Genomic DNA, 23,057 nt, shown 5'->3' with positions numbered 1-23,057 from the left:
CCTGCTGGACCTGCAGGTGGCATTTGAGAGCCGGGTTCCACCCATTCAGCTTGTGCCCTGGTCAGACCGCTCACATGGCGCCAGGCCCCTGGGCCACTGACCCCGTCGGAGCCCCCGTCGCACCGGCCCTATGCTCTCGCCCTTTGCCCACTCTCACTCTGCCTTTCCAGTCTTGCTCCCATTCTCCTGTAGCCGCGAGGGAGCCAGCACTGCCAAGTCTGGGGAGCTCCCCCGCAGAGAGAGAAGAGGCAATGCTGGCAGGCTCTGGTAGCACAGCACTTATTAGTTTGCCGCATGGCTATTAGCACAGTAATCCTAGCTAGCATGTGCTGACCATATGCTATGAGCTTTGTAACCCTCACACCACCCTCATTTATCTTATAAATGAACAAACCGAGGCTTAGTGAGATTTGTTAAACTACGCAATGGAAAGGAGCTCAGCCTCACTGGCACTCGGGAAAACGCAAAGTAAAATTCCAATAAGATACCTTTTCTATTAAACGGATTGGCGAAATTAATTAATTGGACAATATCTAATGTTGGTGAAAATGCGGACCAGTGGAAATGTGGAAGGCAGTTAGACATGAGCTGAGCAAGGACATCGGGCTAGGTACAGAAGGTAACCGAGCAGAAAGCCCTGTTGCCTAGCAATGGGTAAAACTGGAAAAACAAAGGCCCTGCCCCGAGGGTAACCAGTCTTCCCCTAGAATATCACTGGTCATGAAGTTCAGACCCTCTCCTGACCTTTCCTCCCCTGGCAGGGTGCTAGTCAAGTGGATTAGACCCCCCTTAAAGGGGTATGAGAAAAGAAGCCAGAGAATAGCCCTTTAAGCATGAAGTTCCCAGAACAATGAGGTTCCGACCTGCATCAGATACACCTAGGCCATAGTTGTGTTTCAGCTTCAGGCCCAGAAAAGCAGCAAAACCAGACAAGTGACACCATGGCTGACCTCAAGACCAGCTGCATTGGCTAATGAGCCCTGTGCTCGGGCACCGACTAATCGGTGGGGACCAGGACCCTGAAAGAACACACTTGCAAAGCTGACGAATATTCTCAATAGAATACTGATATCTTCTCCTGGGACCTCCTCTAAAATCCCCACCCTTAAAAGCCCTCTCAGGAGCACCCCTCCCTCTCTCAACCCCCCCCCCCCACCTCAGGTGTGTTACCCTCCCTTTCTCTCTCCTGAGCTCCCAGGGCTCTTCTTTTGCGTCTCTAACTTGTTTCCTGAACCCATTTCTTCTACAACTCACTTCTACTTCTGTGACTTTCTAAATAAACTTTCTCTTATAGTTTGAGTCTCAACTGAATTCTTTCTTAGCCAGAAGTTAAGTACTGAGGTTACTGAACTGACCCCAGCGATCTAACACCTGGCGCCGTTCTCACCGCCAACAGAAACTCCTACACTCTGTTGCCAAGGGCATAACTTTCTATACGAGAGAACAATTGCCAGTAGCAAAGTAAGAGGAGAAGGCACACACCTGAGCACCGTCCGTCCCACACTTGTCTGCTGAGGGCACGTACCCCAGAGAAACTCTCATGGTGTACAAAAGGAACCTTGTGCAAACATGCGTACAGCAGCATTGTTTGTGACAGCAAAGTGCTGGGAGCAACCTACACGCCTATCCACCAGAAAATGGGTAAATTGACTGTATACAGTTATATAATGAAATAGTATACAACAATAAAATGGATGAGATCTACACTTATCAAAACAAATAGCTCCAAACACCTTGACTGCAGAAAAGCACAAATCAAAACAATACATACTAAATAATAACAAACAAATAAAAAAAAACATGCACTACATAATGCTTTTATACGATTTAACCACAGACAACAGAAAGCTCACAGATCTGTGCCTGTAGAGCAAAGGTATGAGAGATGTGCATGGGTCTCAAACACCAGGCTCAGGACCCTGGGCCCTCGGGAAAAGAAGGGAAAAGAACATGGAGAGAAACAGAGCGCATTGCAACTGTATTGATAAAAATTTTCGTTTTGTATTTTTTAATAAGCTTACAATATATTCTAATTTTAAAAATTAATCAAGGCCGTCCTGGCCAGTTGGCTCAGCAGTATAGCATAGCCTGGCGTGCAGAAGTCCTGGATTCGATTCCGGTCAGAGCACACAGGAGAAGCACTCATCTGCTTCTACACCCCTCCCCCTCTTGCTTCTCTCTCTTTCTCTCTCTCTCTCTTCTCCTCCCCTCCTGAAGCCATGACTTGATTGGAGCGAGTTGGCCCCAGGCACTGAGGATGGCTCCATGGCCTCTGCCTCAGGTGCTAAAAAATGGCTCCAGTTGCAATGGAGCAACGGGCCCAGATGGGCAGAGCATCGCCCCCTAGTGGGCTTGCCAGGTGGATCTAGGTCAGGGTGCTTGCAGGAGTCTGTCTCTGCCTCCCTGCTTCCCACTAAATTAAAAAAAAAAATTAATCAGTCCTCACAGCTAGTAAATAGAAGTTTAGAGCCCACATTTTTTTCTTCCTTCTTTCCTTCCTTCCTTCCTTCCTTTCTTCCTTCCTTCCTTCCTTCCTTCCTTCCTTCCTTCCTTCCTTCCTTCTTTCCTTCCTTCCTTCCTTCCACATCACGCACCCATTGGAGGAAGAAAGCAATGTGTACGGCCAGTAGCCGTGGCCATCACAGCCGCCGGCGCTGCCAGGAAGGTGCATGTTCCCATTAGATTTGGACAGACAGTAATGAAACTGTGGAGCTGAAAACTGGTGGCCATTGCTTTATTCTAGCCTTGCACTTGGCAGACGAGTAAAAACAAAAACACGGGGCACCAAACCCACTCATTCAGTGCTCACAGAGCTACTGACACATCTGGTTTTCCTAGAATCAAAGGCCCCCCACCAGTCTCATCGGAGCTCGCCAGAGCCCTCACCTCTGTTCCCCATCTCCTTCTCTCTGCACAAACTCTGCACAAACTGGCTCCTCCTTCAGCACCGGCCATCTTGGCTGCTTTGTCTCTGCAAAAATATGGTCTCCTTCCCCTTCCTTCCTCTTCACAAACTTTTTGGTGCAAAAACCCCTCCTCCAGTACACATTAGCATAACAAAGCCCCCTTTCAAGATAGGAAGATAATTAGCAATTTCATAGATCACATATCTGGACAGCCATTTTTAACAATAAAAGTGAGCAAAATCAAATAATACAGATTTAACACTTATTTGCTGAACACAATGGAAGGCAAATGTGGAGAAGGAACACCGCTCAGTCCATCTATCCCAGTGGTTCCCAACCTTTTTTGGGCCCCGGACCGGTTTAATGTCAGAAAATATTTTCACGGACCAGCCTTTAGGGTGGGACAGATAAATATATCACGTGACTGAGACAAGCGTCAGGAGTGAGTCTTAGACGGATGTAACAGAGGGAATCTGGTCATTTTTAAAAAATAAAACATCGTTCAGACTTAAATATAAATGAAACGGAAATAATGTAAGTTATTTATTCTTTCTCTGAGGACCGGTACCAAATGGCCCACGGACCAGTACCAGTCCGCAGCCCAGGGCTTGGGGACCACTGATCTATCCTGCACACAGGCCTTGAAGGTGCAATTGCGTTGTGATGAAGAGATTTTACTCCACACACCAAAGGCCATCCTGAAAAAAACCGGAATAAAATATGAATAGCTTAAACCATGTTTCTCTATTGCCTGATATTATTATTTAGAACCATGTTTCTGCAAACTATTTGAGACAAAACCTAATAAAAGCAATAAAGGGATCGTCTCAGTCATTTCAAATGACTTTGTTGATGCAGAACCCTATAGCTATTTCATCCTCCCAAATAGATCTATCAAACTGATAATGAATCTGTGTTCTTCACTGAAAGCCCCCCGCTACCAAAATGCTCCACACAATTTGTTCCCATTTTTGTTGAAAATGCTCACTGCCTTCATCTATATCAATTTAGGAACCTAGCAGGAACCCCTTCATCACCTCCTTTGTTTAAAAATGAAATCTCCACTGACTGTCCATCATTTGCCAAGCAGCCGACTGCTTGCTGGGGGACTAGTCGTGAGCCAGACAGGCCCTTCCCTGCAGGAGCCTCCCAGTTCCAGGAGGAGGCAGCCGGTGAAGCAGGGCCTCCCTGTGCAGGTCATTATGATGCAATGAGATGCGTGCTGTGACCCGGTATGCTGGGCGCTGCTGCGGAGGAGCAGAACCTGTCACGTTGGATCCGGGAAAGAATTGTGAGACAGGCTGCTACTCCAGCTGAATAGTAAAGGATGAGTGAGAACTGGTTTCTAAATAAGAAAACCATTTAATTATTTGTCCCCCTAGAATTCAGTCATCTTATTGTGGAGTTTCTATTGTCAACCAAAGTGGAGGAGAAAAGTGATAAAACATTTTAAGGTGTCTCTTACCTGAGGAAAAAATACCCAGGGTTCTTCCCTAGGTGTATGTAGTTCACTGTCCTCTTGATGCGGGGAACTCAAGAGTTAGAAATTTCGCTTTAGTAATAGTAGCTTTTAGTTATAATCAATAGGCTTAATGATTAATGCAAGTGAAGAGCTTTATTCCCGAAGCTGGATACACGAATGGGCCTATGTGACTTGAGGAGACTGCAAGCAATCCACCTTCGTCCCCAGGTCCAGGAGGCCCCCAGGCAAGACGGCGTCTAAGCCCCGATGTTCCAAGGACGAACGCCCGTGACAAAGACACAGACGAGTTACTGGTCAGCAGATGAAGGAACGCTGGAAGAATCCCTGGACCGCAACTTTCATCTAATTAACTTCTCTGTAAATTCCAAACCCCTTACCTATCCCTTTCTCCCTCTTGCAATAAAGGTTGCTGAGATGGGGTGTTAAGATGGTTTTTGGGTCCAGAACCCCCATCTTCTCAGATCACCAGCCATCTGAATCAAGGGCCCAAAGATTCAATCCTTGTCTCTACTTATTGGCTGAGTGGTGATAGGTAGCACGAATGCGGATATTTTTCCTGTTTCATTTTCTCCTGTGTGTCTAATACAAATTACAGTTGGGTAACTGGATTCTTACTACCCTTCATCAAAGGTGCGACCGCACCCTGATCTAAGTGAGTAAGTCAGGGGCAGAGAGAGAGATGTACCTGCAATGAGAGCACAATTGCAGTGAGTTTTATCTGAACCACATTTTTAAAAATCCCTCTTGACCTGTTCCCTAGGAGGAGCAATCTGAGCTCGGCTTCTCTGCACACACAGAGGACCCCAGTGCAGACCCGGAAGCACAGGGGAGAGAGGGCCTCTCTCGGCATTCTGAGTCCACTGCATTCCCGCAGAGCCTGCATTCCTCAGTGCGACTGGATCAGTTACCTTGGAGTTATCCTTAGGCTGAGCCTTCAATTTGATTACATGGTGTTTTTTGCCGAAGGACCTGATCTCCAGGAGTTGCTGAAGCAAATGTCACGCAGGAAATTATACTTTTGAATCAAAGCCAACCTCCTGGAATCCCAACTCTACTAGTTAGAAAAGGACACACATAGCACAGATAAGGGAATATAAAATGAAGATCTAAATGTTTATTAATTATAACAGAATGTAAAATCAGAGTTTGATATTTTTAAACAAATGTTTCCATTAAAAAAACTTTTAAGAAAAAAGCAATTTTTAAAAATTCAAAGAAAGAAATCGAGTACAAGCAAAGGTGACATTTTGAAGTATCATCAATGAGTCTTCACATAGACTTTCCATCACAATAATATTCATTTATGTCTTCAATCTTACACAGCAGCAAAGTCAAGGTGAGAACAATAGCAATTGCATCTAAGGAAACCAAAGAGGCCTAGAGCGATTATTCTTTCAAAAGGATCTTGGGGAGATGAAATAAACTGGCTTCTCCATGGCTGACAGCGTTTCACTGTGATGGGAACAGCAGCATCCGAAATTTCCTCTGACTTTGCTCTTCAACAGAACAAAAGGAATGCAGTGTAACAGTCCCTCTCACAAACAAACGCAGGGCTCAAGCCTAACCCTCAAAACATGTTAAAATCAAAGTAAACATGAATCCTGCTCCTACAAATGCTGTGAAAAGCATGTTACAGCATTCCATTGGTTTTTTTTCCTCTTGCTAATCTTCCTCTGAACTTTTAACACAATCTTCCTGGATTGCAAGAATGATTTTAATAGGAAATGACAAAAAAGCTGCCATGTTTGGCTATATAGCATTGATCCAGACTCACAGCCCTTCATAAGGAAAGAGCACAAAGTCACATTGTTCAAGTCACAGAATTTAGGGAGAAACACACAGGTTATTATCATGTGGAAATGTGCAGTGCCTAACTGGCTACATGTATAACATGAGTCTTTCGATAAACAGTGTCCCTAAATTAACACAAACATTGATCCATCGTGTCACCTTTTTACATGAGACTTTTGCAGATTCTGAAACATCTGAAAATGTATATAAGTATTAAAATTTTAAAGTCTAGTGAAATTGAATAACTGAGAAAACATGTAGATTTCATGAAGTCAGTAGAAGTGACGTTAGAGAGGTGCTCAAATCACAGAGAAGCCACTGTCAAATAGATGTCTGACACGGCAGGGCCAGAAAACTACTAAAAAAAAAATGGCAAGTATGTTCTGAATGTCAAAATACTAAGAGAAAACTGATAAAGCACTAAAATATTTTTTCAAAAAGGATTATTTCTAAAATATTATTCTAAAAATTAAGTATGAAATAAAGTACATCAAATACTATCAAAATTTTTCTGAAAAAATATATCCCCAAAAGTCACAATTCATTTTTCATTCAAAGTTCTAGAATATAGTAACCTTTACAATATGAAGATTCATTTCCCAGATAAAGCCTTAATCTATTTATAAAGTCTGACCATGAAACTGTACTCCCTATTTTAAGCAGCGCCAACTTTCCTCCATACCAGGCCTACTATATTATTACCAGCCTACTGCTTCTTGCTCATATTTGATTTTCCACGGCCCTGTTGACTGTTTCCTGACATTTCAGAAAATAAATCTCTAGCTGGCCCAAGGCCTCCTTCAATCTGGAGGCTCATTTAAGTGTTTGCATTAAGAGGTCTTTTATCAGGCTTCCCTTGGTTAAACTGCCCTTGAGTCTTATGTCACTTTGAAGCCTTTGACCTTGATCATGAACTCTTTAAACGCTTACGCAGGGAGAGATGCTAATTTCCTATGTCTTCGTGCTGGAATACTTTCTTTGTCCACCGTCCCTTAGCAACAGCACCCAGGTTAGGCATGGGCCTGTTTCCTGGTCCCGGCTATGCAGTCTTCGTTTCTTTAGAACTTCTAGAGGCAACTTCTCCTTTATAGGGTTCACGCTCCACGGGGGTGGGTGTGCAGGTCTGAAAAAGAACATTTTATTTTTCTCTTATGGCTTATTTATTGACTTCTTAAATTCAAAGCTAAGCGCAGGCCCCTTAATATAGATTATTAGAGAGAAAAATATCTCGTGCGTCTGTCATGTGCCCTCAATCCCAGCCCTTTCACGGGAGTTCCTGGCCACCTCAGGTACCGTGGGGCCCCACGCTTTGCCAGTGTTCATCTGCGTCACACAAAGGCCCAGGGAACACTCTCTAACGAGCTTCCTTCCGGTGCGACTCTTACCGGGGCCTCTGCCCTTCCTCACACCCTTCTGAGAGCTGCGACCGTCTTGTCCTTTCGGACATTCTGGACATCTGTATTCCGGAAGTCTTTTGTGGTGCCTCTGCTAAGTAAGACTCTTGTCATTTTGGTTCAGATTCTAACAATTTTTGTGGGGGTTTTTTTTTTCTCATTTTCCCAATTGCCACTGTGTGTAACAGGCCTTCCAAAGAATCTCACACCTCCGTTGACCAACTGTACAGCAGAAGCCTGGGCTGGATGCAGCCAGAATTAATTCAGTGCATGAGGAGAGCTGGAATCAGGACTTTATAAAAAAAAGGAATTTACGAGAAGCAACTAAAGCATGTTTTGTAAACATGCGCACAGATTCACTGACAAGTCGAGCAGTAGCGAATCACAGTGATCGAGGGCGTGGGCTCTGGAACCAGATTGCCTGGTGCAGGACTTAACACGGAGCTTCAGTTCTCTTAGTTGTAAACTGGGAATAATAACCGCACTTACTTTATCGGGTGGTTGTGAGGTTTAAGTGTTGAAAGAATTAAATATAAGCAAAGCAGTTAGAATAGTGCCTACCATATATTAGACTCTTTACAACTAAATGCCTATGTGCATTTGTGTGCGTGACACATATACCCACACAGACAACTCATTACAAATTACTGTAGGTTTTATTTTAACCACCCAAACTAATATACTGTAGTGATCAACAATGTGAGCTTTGGACCAAGACCAATCTAAGTGTGAATTCTAGCCTTGCCATTCCCTAGCTGTAGGAAACTGGCGAGCTAAAGCGTCTCTAAGCCTACTCACCCACCTGCGAAATGGAGGGAATAAAACCCCTCTCCCAGGTGCAGGAGAGTTCTCAGATGTGAAGCATTTCTGTCACTCATTCTGTAGATATTTATGGAGCACACACAGCCCCAGGCACAGAGGATAAAGCAGAGATAAAGACAGAGACCGTCTCTATAGCTGTGAATCTTGAAGCTCAGGGTTGGGCGTACACAAAGCTGTCAGTTGGAGGACCCTTGCTCTCCGCTCACCAGTCTGAGCCTCTGTCCACTTTCTGTGTCTGGTCTGATGCTTTGTGGGACTTCCATTTTGGCTCACTATCGACTCAGTTCTTTTCTTCACCCTAGATCTTGTCATCATCTTGAAGAATACAGCACTGACAGGGGAAAACGAAGTGCCAGCTTTTTGGGGCTGTTCCCCAGCCCCTTGGCACTGTGGTTACCCGGAGCCAATCCGCCCCTGAAACTTGAAAGTCATTTAAGCCTCTCTCTCTGACCATGGCCTCCCTTTCCGGTCTTTGGTCTCTGTGTTTTTTCCTCTCCTGGTTTACTTTTCAAGCCAGACCGTATGATGTATCTTCAAACCTAGGGTAACAGTGTGATTCATCATCCAAACTGGGGCATTTGTAAGCGTATAACTTGCAGGGGTCCCCAAACTTTTTACACAGGGGGCCAGTTCACTGTCCCTCAGACCATTGGAGGGCCGCCACATACAGTGCTCCTCTCACTGACCACCAACGAAAGAGGTGCCCCTTCCGGTGCGGCTGGGAGGGGGGGGGGGGAAATGGCCTCAGGGGGCCGCATGCGCCCCGGCCTGGCCATAGTTTGGGGATGCCTGGAAAGGTAATTAACAGGCATAATGCAGGACTGGCCAGGCAAACCAGGATTTATTTCCACCTTCCTGAAACCCATGTCTTACCTACAATCTGCTTTTTCTCTCTTTTCCTTTCGGCATTTGTACTCAGCAAATGCCTGTGGCATATTTCAGTCCCACCAGCAGCGTTTTCCAAAGCCACTTTCTCCCCAGGCAAAGTGAAGTAAGTGGGCAGATCTCTGTGTCACTGCCTTTGTGCTGCGTGTCTCTCATCAGCTCCCATCTCATCTCCCTTTGGCCCCCAAAACTCCTCTGAAACTTTACTGCTTGGTTTCCAGCTGCCACTCTTCTGTCTTGCCTTGGGTATCCTTGAGAACTGACAACACCCGTGATTTAGGCGGGATCATTAAACCCAGGGCCCACCCTCCTCGCTCAGGGCGGGGCTTGCTGCAGACGCTGGTCAGTCCCTCGGAAGATCTTGCCCTGAAGCGGCTGCCGGCTCAGGGGTGGGACATGACTTACACCAGACAGATCTGCAACCCTCTTGGGTCTTTCCGCCCGGCCTCTGTCTTTGCCAATGGGGCATGCCCGCCCTCTTTTCTGCCTGAGTATGTCCTGTTTATCATCTGAGACTCCGCACAGGCAGCCATCGGTCCGGGAAGCTTTAGTCCTCGCGGCCACATCCGCTGTCCTGCTGAGCAGTTTTCTGTGACCGTCTGTTTTCTCCTCCGTCTCTGCGCAGACTCGGGGCGGTAAACTGCGCTGTTTCTCCATGGCGAGTGCTCAGTCAACTGGATCAGCTCCTCCCAAGGATGTTAGTGGGGAGGCAGTCCCCGTCTGAGCCCTCTCTCCTCTTTAGGTGGGTTGTCTTGGCCTGGGCTGACTCAGTTTCCCTCCTGTTTCTTAGCTGTGTGCTTTACCATTTATCCGTTCTCCACGCCTTACTTTATCTTTGCTGGCTGCCTCCGCTGGGCAGGCCTCAGCTGCCCTGGTGTCTAAGAACCTCTTTCTGGCTGCTCACTGGAGCAGCACTGGCAGCAGGCACCTCGTAGGCTGGCTGGTCACTCCGGTCACACGGACCATCAGATGTCTCTGCCCCACTGCAAGGTCTCATCTGAACACAGTCCTGCTCTTGATCTGCGTGAGGCTCTGGGCAGCTGGGGCTCGCTTCCCACCAGAATGGCCATGGGCCGCTGACTACTGCCCACAGCCCACCTCGGAAATAAAGCAGCCCTCTCTGAGGAGTCTTTTGCTGTTCCATACTTCACCATCTTCCCCTTTGAGAGATCAGACCACAGGAGTTCTGGTCTCAAGACTCCCAGTACTTTTAACCTCTTACTATTTTCTTATCCTTAGAGGTGGGTTTCGTAAGCCCTTTAATGCTAGCCTCACACCCGTTGGCCTTCGTGCTGCCCATGCGCCCCGCACTGTGCGCTGTGTGAACTTCAGAACCTCATTGGACGTTCACTGTGGCAGAACGAAGAGCTGAGGGCACTCGTGCCCTCACTGTGCCCTCACTGTGCTATTCAGAAGTTCAGCTGCACGTTTGTTTTCTAAGTAGACTTAACCTATGACTCTGAAGAAAAGTGGTCTTGCTAGTTCCCTCTAGTGACAATGATAAATCTCCACCTGACCTGTGAGGTGCCCAACCCTGACAGGAGCGCCTGCATCTGGTGGGACCAGTGTTTAGTAGGTTACCCTAGTGATTAGGGCCAAAATAAAGCAGGCTTCTTTCCCTGGGATCCCGGATGACTATAGTTGCAACGGGACCCACCTCCGGTCCACAGCTGAGTGCATCTCTAATACTTAGAGGGCATTCGTGAAGCATAAAACTCACAGAAAGACCAGGATGAAGCATCAGGGGACTCTGGAGTGAACAAAAAAAGCAGGTGGCCTTCTCTTTTCCATCCCTTCTCCGTGTTCTCCTGGTTTCCTTCCAACCTCACTGGTTGTCGTTCTCAGCCCCTTTGCTGGTCCCTTCCCTCCTCCTCTCCTCAGCCTTTGAAGGCTGACAGCCCCAGGGCTCTGAACCACAGTTCTATGTAGCAAGCCATTTTTCTTCTCCATCTTACACACTCTCCTTCATGGCCTCAGACTCATGGTTCTAAATCTATATGCTATAATTCCCAAATTTCATGTTTAGCCCTGATCTCTCCCAATTGCTAGACTCTGTTATGTAAGTGGCTAACTAACCTCATCACAGGGAGCTTTAATAAAGCATCTCAAGTACAGCTGGAACTTAAGCAGCATAAACTATAGTCAAAACAAAAGTAGGATTTAAGCTCATTGAAACCAGAGACTGCTGTCATTCTTACACCTGTAACTCCAGCACCTAGAATAGTGCCTGGTTCTCAACGAACATTTGTTAAATGAAAGAAAATGATCTGACAGCTTTCTCAAGGAGCTGTGCAAGAGGCTGGTGTCCTGGGAACAGGCCTACGGAAGGTGGACCTGGCTTGTAGCAACACTTCCCACCAGTACAGACTGGTCAGAACAGGAGCGTCTCACCCCACCAGCGGGTCTTTCCACCTTGATGACATCACAATCACATAAAATGTTTTGAGGGTAAAACCATGTGAGAGGTTCTCCCTAAGTGATAAAGGAAATGTACACTGTTCACAAAAATTAGGGGACATTTTATTGCTTCATATTCATGTTGAAATACCCCCTAATTTTTGTGAGCAGTGATGGTACTGTGCCTGGTAGACGCTGGTGGTGTACTTTGGTAGATGAGAGTTCAACTTGGGTTCACAGTATTTCATGATGATTGTCACTGATGAATTAACAGAAAGACTATAATGAAAATTATTTCACAATATACAGTGCTGTAGGTAAACATTAATTGCCACTGTCGTTATACTCGTGTAACTGCAGACATGCTTTTTGGTTAGCTTATCAGGGGAAAGAGGGAGCTTTTAGCTGGAAGAAAATTGAACTGCATTGTCTGCAGAGGGAGGTGCTGGGATGCTAGATTTTCTGAGACCAGAGAGACCAATGACACCATGCTGCCCACAGAGGCTGAGATACTAAAATATCAGTAAAGACAATAGAACTTCCAAATACCAAACAGCAGACACTGGCCCGACACTAAACAACCCAGCTGAACAGTGACTCCTTGAGAAATCCACACCTGCCTGGTGGAGTGAGAGGCACCCAGCACCCCTGCATGAACAGTGACTCTCCGGAGCATGTGTAACCCCTGGGTTCAACGGAAGTGATCAATAACAGTGAACGTTTGCATTTTGCTAATGTTTTACAATTGGTCAAGTGTTTTCACTTAATCCTTGAAATACCCTGTGACTGATTTCTAAGGAACAATGTGACAAAGCTGGGCCCCCTCATTTCAGGGCTAACTCCTTGGGTAAGTTTGCCAGTCTGAGGGTAACTGAACCCTACGTACAGGAGGGGAGTCTGGTGGCGTGATTTCTTGAGGATAGGGGTGGCTGGCTCTGTGTCTGGGTAGAAATTTCGCTCTGTGATTAGTATACTGCAGTGACAGATGTTAAAAGGACTGGCTAAATCTGGGTTTGAGTTCTGATGCTGCCACTATGTAAGGAATACTTAAGCCTCAATTTCTTAGTCTAAAAAATAGGGATACCACTCAGAGGGTTGTTATAAGAATTAAACTATGCCTGGTACATAATTGGTCGTTTTTTCCTTTTCTTTTTTGAAGATTTTATTTATTCATTTTAGAGAGGAGAGAGAGAAAGAGAGAGAGAGAGAGAAAGAGAGAGAGAGAGAGAAGGGGGGAGAAGCAGGAAGCATCAACTTGCATATGTGCTTTTACCAGGCAAGCCCAGGGTCTCAAACTGGCAACCTCAGCATTCCAGGTCAATGCTTTATCCACTGTGCCACCACAGGTTCGTCCATTTGGTTATTAATAAATATTTACTAAAGGAATGCTAGATGATTAGATAAAACATGGAAAGAGAGTATTTAGAAAGTCCCCGTGTACAGTGGAGAGTGCTGGTAAATGTTAACAACCATATCTTCCTTCCCTTTTATCATCACTTCAAGAGTCTTGATTTAAAGCACTTAAGTGTCTGCCTATTTCTGTGGTGTAAATACTCCCACTATAATTGATTTCTATCTACTAAAGTGACATCACTGAGGAGTTGGGAAAAAGATACATACAAATGTCTCTCATGAGCGAAAATGAGCTGGTTCTAACATATGCATCACTTTTTATAATTATTAGCAAACAATCTGAATATATTAAGATTATATGGCTGCTAAAAATATGTCTTAAATTATTTTCTCTGAGCTGCCAGGTTGAGAAAGACATTTGTTACTTCAGAAATGTAGAACACCCATTTCAAGGACCAGATCAGCCATCCACTCAGTTTTATATTATCTAAAAGACAAATTATGCTTATATTGTAGTTACAAAGATACAACTCAGTTTAAAAGCTTAGGCGTCAGTATTCTGAAACCATGCATTACTTGACAAAGCTATTCCTGTTTCTCTATAAAATGCAATGTGACCTTTATTTTCCAGAATAGATTAGGTTACTTATTAGTGAAAAAAGAGAAAAAGAGATGAGTTAAAGCACGTCTGTACTTCCAAATTTTGGTGTAAGTTATAAACTCTAAACACACACACACACACACACACAAAATCTAGAAAAAGTAATCCATTCAAGTTTCAAGAGCTATGTTTTTTGGTAAAGAATTAATAGTATGTAAATTGATTTTGTTCTTTCAAGATGCTGTGAACATCCAAGTTGCTGTTACTTATTTATTTCCTTTTATTTTTCGTTCCTGGATCTCCTAAACTCTTTCTTAAGTGACTCTTTGTATAAAATTGAAATATGTATTTTATTATATTTATCAAATAGAGTTTGAAGTCTCGTCTTCTGATTTGAATTTTTTCCCTTAAGTATCGACTACTTTAATGTTAAAGTAACAATTCCCTAAAAGCTGTCAAATTGGATAAAAAATGTTGTTTCTTTCCTTTGAAATTCCTCATGGTATCTGACATCAATGATAACTGCATAACAAGATGCTGGCAAATTTTAGTAAGTAATAACATCATGGACAGAATCAAGATCACAGATAACCCCACTACTTAGGATGAGTCGGGGCAATCTTCCGGGAAAACTGATTTACGTTTCTTTCTATGACCTCTTAAACTGTAGTCTTTGCTCCTTCCATTTGCAATTTGTTTATATATCAAATCCAGACTAAGCATAAAAATATAAGATGCTGTCCTCAAGGAACTAACACTCTAGCCAGGAGACGAGTTCGGGAGTTGGCAGACACTATGCCTCTCTATAGTCTGTGCTTTGGGAGTCCAGAAAGCGAAGTGACTAATTTTCTCGGGGAGCATAACAAGTGAGTAGGAGAAATCCTGTGAGCTGTTCCTGTTTGCCTTCAAACTCTTGTCCTTATTCACATAGAAATCTGAATATTTTCATGAGAACCCAAGCAAGAGCTCCAACACCCTCATGTGAATTTAAAATTAAGAATTCCCAACAACTTTTTTTCTTAACCTTACTGTGATATTCTTCTTGTATATTTAAATTTATCTTTGCCAAATAAAGAGAAAAAAAAATATTTGAAATGTCTCCAGACAATCCCCAAACCTCATTTTACTCATTTTATTTGATACTGTTTCCATACCAACATTTTAAAAAATAATGCATCTCCCCATGTTTTGAATTTCACAGTAATTTTCTTCTTTTTTTTTTTTTGCTTTACGGAGGCCTCATGTTATAGTGGGAATCAGAAAGGCTTTGCCATGAACCCTAGCTCATACATTTAATGACTGCTTAGCTGGGGAACATTATTTAATCTTGCTGAAACTTAGATTTCTATTCTGTAAAATGGGGATGATACTATCTACCACATGGCTTATTGTACAGAATAAGAAAAATAATAAATATAAACTACCTAGTACAGTGCCTGGCAGATAGCAATGGCTCAGAACAATGTATGATAATAATTATAACTATTCCTTACTGTTATTACAAAACCAATAATGCACTACAATGCTTAAAAAGTTGATGATATGAGAAGAAAATACTAAGAAACTAAATAACTCACAAAATTGGTATTGAACTCTTTTTAAAAAGTGAGTTGACAGTGGCCAGGACATGGAAACAACCAAAAAAGCCCATCAATAGATGACTGGATAAAGAAGATGTGGCACATATACACTATGGAATACTACTCAGCCATAAGAAATGATGACATCAGATCATTTATAGCAAAACGGTGGGATCTTGATAACATTATACGAAGTGAAATAAGTAAATCAGAAAAAAACAGGAACTGCATTATTCCATACATAGGTGGGATATAAAAGCGAGACTAAGAGACATTGATAAGAGTGTGGTGGTTACGGGGGGTGGGGGGAAAGGGAGAGGGAAAGGGGGAGGGGGAGGGGCACAAAGAAAACTAGATAGAAGGTGACAGAGGACAATCTGACTTTGGGTGACGGGTATGCAACATAATTGAATAACCTGGACATGTTTTCTTTGAATATATGTACCCTGATTTATGGATGTCACCCCATTAAAAAAATAAAATTATAATAAAAAGTGAGTTGAGGCGTTGGCCAGTTGGCTCAGTGGTAGAGCATCGGTCCGGCATGTGGATGTCCTGGATTCGATTCCTGGTCAGGGCACACAGGAGAAACGACTCTCTGCTTCTCCACCTCTTAACCACCACCCTTCTCTCTCTCTTTTCCCTTCCTGCAGCCATGGCTTGATTGGTTTGAGCATATTGGCCCTGGGCACTGAGGTTGGCTTCATGAAGCCCCCACCTCAGTCGGTAAAAATAGCTAGGTTGTGAGCATGGCCCTAGATGGGCCGAGCATCAGCCCCAGATGGCAGTTGTCAGGTGGATCCCAGTTGGGGCACATGCGGGAGTCTGCCTCTCTTTCTCTCCTCCTCTCACTTGGAAAAGAAGGGGGGGAAAGTTGGTTGACATTAATTTTGCCAACCAAGCATAAAACAACAATTTGAAAAGGAGAACTGATAAAGCCAGTTGGTACTCTCTGCTGCCTCAAACATTTTCCCTACAAGAGAAAGACTGAGGCAGTCAGTCATTAGAAACAGTCTATCTGACATTCCTGGTTAGTCTAGTGACCCTGCTGGAGAGCAACTGGAATTGACCACCAGGACCAGCCCTGTCTTGGATCCACTTCAAACGTCACACAATCCACCACCTAGTTCTATTGATTTACCCTCGTTGTGGTTTTCTAAGTCCACCTGTTTCTGTTTATCCTTTGATTACTATCAAAGCTTCACAAGCGAACTAGCTGTCATCAATGTCTCCAGTTCAGATTAATTTTCTGAGACTATTATTTTCCAAACCTAGTGCTGAGTAATTTATCTCCCATTAACTCATTTAACTCAATCTTTATGATTATTACTTAAGAAAACAATTTTTGGAGTCAGATAACCAGAGTTTATGTTTTGGCCCTGGCATAGGATAGCTATGTGACTTGGATAAGTTTTTTAATTTCTTGAAGTCTCAGTGTCCTAGTCTTTAAAATGAGGAAAATAATACTTCTGTCCCTCACAGGGTTGTTACAGTGACAGAACCCTTAGCTCCATGCTTTGCGTTCACTAAGCAGTCACTATTACTACTATCTATTGCATAAATTTTAAGAAACACATAGGATTATTAGTCACTACCTACCCGTCGCTTATCAGTGTCAACATTTACAAATTAACCTCCAACAAAATGGACCACAACCTTAAGTGTTTTGACTGAAATACAGTGTATAAGTAATTGTAGGATCCCGAGAATTTAAAGCATTCCAGAGCATTTGTTTACTTAGGAGGACTGAGGGGTATAGGCTACTGCCCCCCTCTCCTCACTCAAACCCAGCAATTCTGATCGATTTAATCTGAAATTTTGTGACATGTTAGTGTATTTGGTGGAGTAAATTTCTAAAACTCTTTAAAACACTGTGAACCAAACAAACATGTGAAAGTCCAAGATATATTAAGAACAAATATCTCTTCTATAACAACAGAATTATAAGGAAAAAAAAAAACTTTGGGGAACTTTATTATATTTACATTTTGGTCACCAAAAGAGAAAAGCAAAGAGCCAGAACTAACATTTATGAACCCCTTATTATGTGCTCTATATTTTAAAATTTCATTGATTTTTACAATTTGTTAAGGAAAAAATATGTGGTTCTCATTTTCTAGATGAGGCAAATGAGCCCACGGATGAGAGAGAAACAGCTGGAAATAGAATGGCAAAGAAGAATTCATATTTAAATCCACTTGACCCCAAAACTCCACCATTGCTCTGGTAGTCATTAGAATACACCCTCAGACACTCAACTACAGGGAGCTAAGTTTGCAAGGGGCCATTGAAAGCACTGAACTGCATTCCCTTGTTTGAACAGAGGCCACGCCTCCCACTGCAGCTCCAAGCCAATGACAGCATGCCATGTAGCTGATTGACAAGAGATTTGGTTCAATCATGGCCTGAAAGCTTTGCCTTACCTATCTTAGACTGTCTGGCAGTCCAGGATGCTTCTACCCCGTTTTCTCTCCTTCTGTCTTTCACTGGGGTCAGACTTGAATTATAGTCTGAGGGCTCTCCCAGACTTTCCTATTTCCCTTCCATTTTCTCTTACAAGTATCTTGCCTAATAAAAAATGTCACATCGTTTTTCATGTGAATGTCTGCTTCTCAGAGTACCCTGACTAACCCAATTGCCAAAAGTCCCCAGAGGTTCCAAACTTGCCTGGAAAACCTGATTTGGTATATTAAAAAACCTTGAATAGACACCAATCTATAAGAGAAAATGCAACCATCCAATAATGATTCTTTCTTTATTCTCATGTCCCAGGAATGTATTATTGAATGTATGTGACAACACTACCAACAACATCCAGGAGCCAGTGACGATCCAGCCCAGGTCACTTGGGTGCAACTCACCTGGTCTCGCTGCTTGATCTTCTTGTAAACATATTCAGCAAATGGTTTGCGAGGAATATACTTCCCATCTCCTGCTGTGACATTGAAAACTCCAGCTTCATATACCACTTTGCCTCTGGAAATAGTTACTAGGGGCACCCCATGGCAAACCATGCCCTCGAAGATGTTGAAGTTAACAGCCTGATGGTGAGTTTTTGCTGAGATAGTCCTGTTTGTAAAAACAAAGGAGCCCCAGAGCATCAGCAGCTCATCTGACAACTATAAAATATGAAAAGACTGTCTTAGAAGAAAATTTAGCAACTCTATTAGGATATAGCTTCATCATTGGAACAAGTGACTTTAAGAATAGAACATAGCGTTAACATTTCATTACAAAGTAATTACATTTTCTGAGAGAAAGACTCAATAACTCATTCTTTTTTTTTGATAACTCATTCTTTATGATAATTAATGAGGATAGAGTGAGTAGAAGGAAGGCATTATCTGTGACATTTAGATTTTTAAATTAATATTTATGTGTTTGAAGAACAAAATATTAATTATAAAACATTTCTAACATTGATGAGTCCGATGAACACACTGACCCAATGCCCAAATACTACAGAATTTTAACATTTTACAGATGCCAGTCAGGTTCCCTCTACTCCTCTCCCTAAAGGCCATTCCTGTCCCTCCCTTCACAGAGACAATGGCTAATTGAATTTGATATTTATCAAGGAAAAATTATATCTTGAATTTCTTTCCCTTGTCTGAGGCAAGACTGGAAATTTGAGGATGATAAAAATAACAAAATGCATTACAACCTCTTAGCATTTGCGTATTCATTATCAGTCTCAGTAGTTTATTAATACAGCAGTCCCCTTCATCCATGGTTTCAGTTACCTGCAATCAACTGCAGTCTAAAAATATTAAATGAAAAATCCCAGAAATAAACAATTTATAAGTTTTCAATTCTGCGCCATTCTGAGTAGTGCGAGAAAATCTTGTGCCGGCCCACTCCATCCTTCCCAGGATGTGAATCATCCCTATGTCCAGGGTATCCACGCTGTATACAACATCTGCCCATTAGTCACTCAGTTGCCACCTCTGTTATCAGATTGACTGTCATGGTATCACTGTGCTTATGTTTAAGTAACACTTTACTTTACAAATCACAAGCATAGTAATGTTGGTAATTTGGATATGCCAAAAAGAGAGTATCTCCCTTAAGTGAAAAGGAAAAACATAGTATATATAAGATTTGGTACTATCGTGGTTTCAGGCATCCACTGGTGGTCTTGAAATGTATCCCTAGAGGATAAAGGGGCACTATTGTACTTTCAATCACACACAATATGATCGGTGACTTCCAGGCTGGATATTTGAAAAATTTGAGTATCTCCTTTCCCTAAATGGGAAAGGGGAGGGGAAATCTGGAAGCAGTTAATAATATGAGCATAATCTGAATTATAGTAGAAGTTTCTATAAGCCCTCTCAGAATGCATTGAAGATAAGTACTTGACTAAAACACCTAAAGCTAGGTCAAAGGAAGAGCAGACAGAAGCTCCCCCGCACCTAATGTGGAAGGCTGGAGCTGGGAGGTTGACACTTCCTATGTGCGCCAATCCTAGAGATGAACAAGACCATGCTGACTTGGTCCTTAGCTCCAGAATCCCACACCCAACTACCTACTTGCTTTCTATTCCTAATATGTCCAAACACAATTCCTGATCTTCAGTGCCCACCACCACCCACGCACTCAAGTTTGCTTCTCTCTGAAGTTTCTCATTCAGTTCATAACACCGGCATCTACCTTTCTTCACCGTTCAAATTATCATCAGGCTTGTTGGTTCTTCTGCCAAAAAATAAACCCTAAACCTGTCTGCTCCTCTCTCTCTCTCCATTGCTCCTGCCACCATCACCTCTCATCTGGACGACCCCCAGACCCTCTTTCTGTTACCACTCTTACCCTCCTACACTCTTCACCGCTCTTCACAAAGCAGCTTAAATGACTATTTTAAAATTAAAATCATATCATGTCACCTTCCTGCTCAATGTCATCAATGGCTCCAATCTGTTCCCCAAGAGCCAAATAACTGTTAAAAACTCCCCAAAACACAGATGATAATAACAAAAAAGAATCTGCTCCCAGTGAGAAATATCACCATAGAAAAGAAAGAAAGGAACCATCTGGATGTTAGGTGACTACTTTACAACATCTTATTTCATCTTTATAGCACCACTTCAAGGTACAGAGTACTTTCTACACTTTACAGGTAAATACATTGAGATTTAGAGTGGTTACGTAACTTGTTAAAAGACATGTGACTTCATAGTTCTATAAAATGGGATTTTGGCCCTGGCCGGTTGGCTCAGCGGTAGAGTGTCGGCCTGGTGTGCGGAAGTCCCGGGTTCGATTCCCAGCCAGGGCACACAGGAGAAGCACCCATCTGCTTCTCCACCCCTCCCCCTCTCCTTCCTCTCTGTCTCTCTCTTCCCTTCCCGCAGCCGAGGCTCCATTGGAGCAAAAGATGGCCCGGGCACTGGGGATGGCTCCTTGGCCTCTGCCCCAGGCGCTAGAGTGGCTCTGGTCGTGACAGAGCGATGCCCTAGATGGGCAGAGCATCACCCCCTGGTGGGCATGCCGGGTGGATCCCGGTCGGGCGCATGAGGGAGTCTGTCTGACTGCCTCCCCGTTTCCAGCTTCAGAAACACACACACACACACACACACACACACACATACACACATGGAATTTTGAAATATTTTCTAACATTAAGTTTTAAATCTGTTCTGTATCACTATAGCTTTCTCTTTTCAAGAATGTTGTATAGATGGAATCATAGAGTATGTAACCCTTTGAAATTGACTTTTTTTATTTGGCATAACTATTTTGAGGTCCAACTAAGTTGTGTATATTAATGGTTCATTCCTTTTCCATTGCCAAGTAGTATGCCATCATATGATGCACCACAGTGTGTCCATTCAATATTGAAGGATATGTGGGTTGTTTCTGGGTTTTGATGGTTATGAATAGAGCTGTTATAAACATTCATGTCCATGTTTTGAGTGAACACTTCTCTAGTGTAAATACCCAGGACCGGAGTCACTGGCTTATATGGCTGGTATATACTGAGACGAAATGAGTTCTCAGTGGCCTTAGGAACCAACTTACTGATATAAAGAAAAGTTTAAAAGCTCAGTAATCAATAGGAGGCAGGAACAAATCTAACAATTATTTAAACATTAGGAAGGAAAGAAGTAATAGTAAGTAATGTCTTTAAAGTAGGAAAAGTGAATAAAATATATAAAAGATTACTAAGTAGAGAGTGAGTTAGAAGTTGGTGATGAAAGATACAAAATCAAAGAATATCTTGGAAATAATATAGAGGAACTTCAGACCTTCAGGTTAAAGTACTTTTTTATGATCATTATAATCACCCTGCAGTAGTATTTCCATAGTCTGGGCTGCTGCTTTCTCACATATCACAGTTACACTGATGGCAGGGACTGTGGGGCTTTATGTACAATGTTACATAAATACGTCTGGACCGATACATTAGTAAGACTGCTTTATAGAGAAAGTAGAATACATAAAAATTCACGCTGAAGTAAGTTATTGATGTACAAGAAAGAGAGGCGAAACTCTAAATTATAAAACCCCATTTTTCCTAATGGGAAGCTGAGTTACTGACATTTTTAGAAAAATAATCTAACAGAAGAAATAAGCTCTATACACAAGACTGTCATTATGATATTGTTAAACTACTGAAAAGCTGAAGCATAACAATTTTCCAGTCATTATTCAATGGAGTACTGGGCATCTATGAATGACTGGAATTAAGACTATGCTGGAGAAGCTAAGAAAGCAACATATATAATATTAAATAAAAAAAGTTATGGAGAGTATGCACACTGTATCTACAAGGAAAACATGTATGCACATGGACAAATACAAAAGGAGCTATACAAAGTGCTTTTGAGGGCTAGCTAAAAACGAATATGCAAAATATATGAAAGTGAAAGGTCTGTAACAACAAAAATATCCTATCAGATTTCTCTGCCTCAGCCAAGTTACCTTGACACTCTCAGCCCTTGAGTAAGCAAGAGGAAAAAGACAATTAGGCAACGTCTAAGCAATTCTTTATAATAAGCCATTGTGTAAATGAGGTGAAATTAATGCAAAATATAAATTCTAGGCATTATCACCAGTGGCAACAAACAAACAAACATGCTTCTAATTTTACATTCAAAGGTGTCTGACAGGGTATCATTCTTCCCCTAGCATTTTCCTTCCAGCTGGAGCTGTAATTCTTCAACTCTTTAGCTTTTACCTTTTGATTTTATCTCTGAATACACTATTCATTGTCATGTCTGCCCTTCTTCCTTTCCTAAGACTCTGCTCAAGAATCCTAGTCTTGCGGTGGCCCACAGCACAGTGGATATAGTGTCATCAGGGAGCACCAAGGTCTCCTCCTTGATCCTGAAATCACGGGCTGAATTCTGAGATCACCAGATCAATCCTGAGGTCAATAATTCAAGCCCTGCTCAGAGCATGTATGAGAAGCAACCAATGGGTGCACAACTAGTTGTGAAACAAAGAGTTGATGCTTCTCTCTCCCCTCCTTTCTCTCTCTCATAAAAAAAAAAAAAAGTCCCTGGTTGGTTGGTTCAGTGGTAGAGTGTGGGTCCTTGTGTGTGGATGTCCCAGTTGGATTCCTGATCAGGGCACAGAGGAAAAGTGACTATCTGCTTCTCTGCCCCTCCCCTCTCCCTTCTCTCTCTCTCTCTCTCTCTCTCTCTCTCTCTCTTTTCTCCTGCAACCATGGCTCACTTGATTTGAGCAAGTTGGTCCCAGCTGGGTGGCCTCTGCCTTAGGCATTAAAAATAGCTTGATTGCCAAGCAACAGAGCAACACCTCACATGGGCAGAGCATAGCCCATAGTGGGTTTGTATGGTGGTGCCCTAGCAGGGTTCATGTGGGAGTCTGTCTCTTTGCCTCTAC

General features: G+C 42.9%; 1 protein-coding gene across 1 annotated transcript in view; it reads right to left on the bottom strand.

Annotated features, from left to right (window-relative positions):
- Nucleotides 1-5,473: 5,473 nt before the first annotated feature.
- The window catches only part of DPYS (dihydropyrimidinase), a 95,826-nt gene continuing 78,242 nt past the window's right edge, over nt 5,474-23,057 (bottom strand). Inside the window, exons 8-9 of the mRNA XM_066265840.1 lie at nt 18,074-18,281; nt 5,474-7,303 (exon numbers count right to left, since the gene is read on the bottom strand). Of these exons, the coding sequence (XP_066121937.1) occupies nt 7,220-7,303; nt 18,074-18,281 (292 nt within the window). The 3' untranslated portion in view covers nt 5,474-7,219. The remainder of the gene's footprint in view (nt 7,304-18,073; nt 18,282-23,057) is intronic.

The sequence above is a fragment of the Saccopteryx bilineata genome, chromosome 3 (assembly GCF_036850765.1).
Source record: "Saccopteryx bilineata isolate mSacBil1 chromosome 3, mSacBil1_pri_phased_curated, whole genome shotgun sequence".
Taxonomy (NCBI): Eukaryota; Metazoa; Chordata; class Mammalia; order Chiroptera; family Emballonuridae; genus Saccopteryx; species Saccopteryx bilineata.
This window is presented reverse-complemented; position numbering and strand designations above follow the sequence as displayed.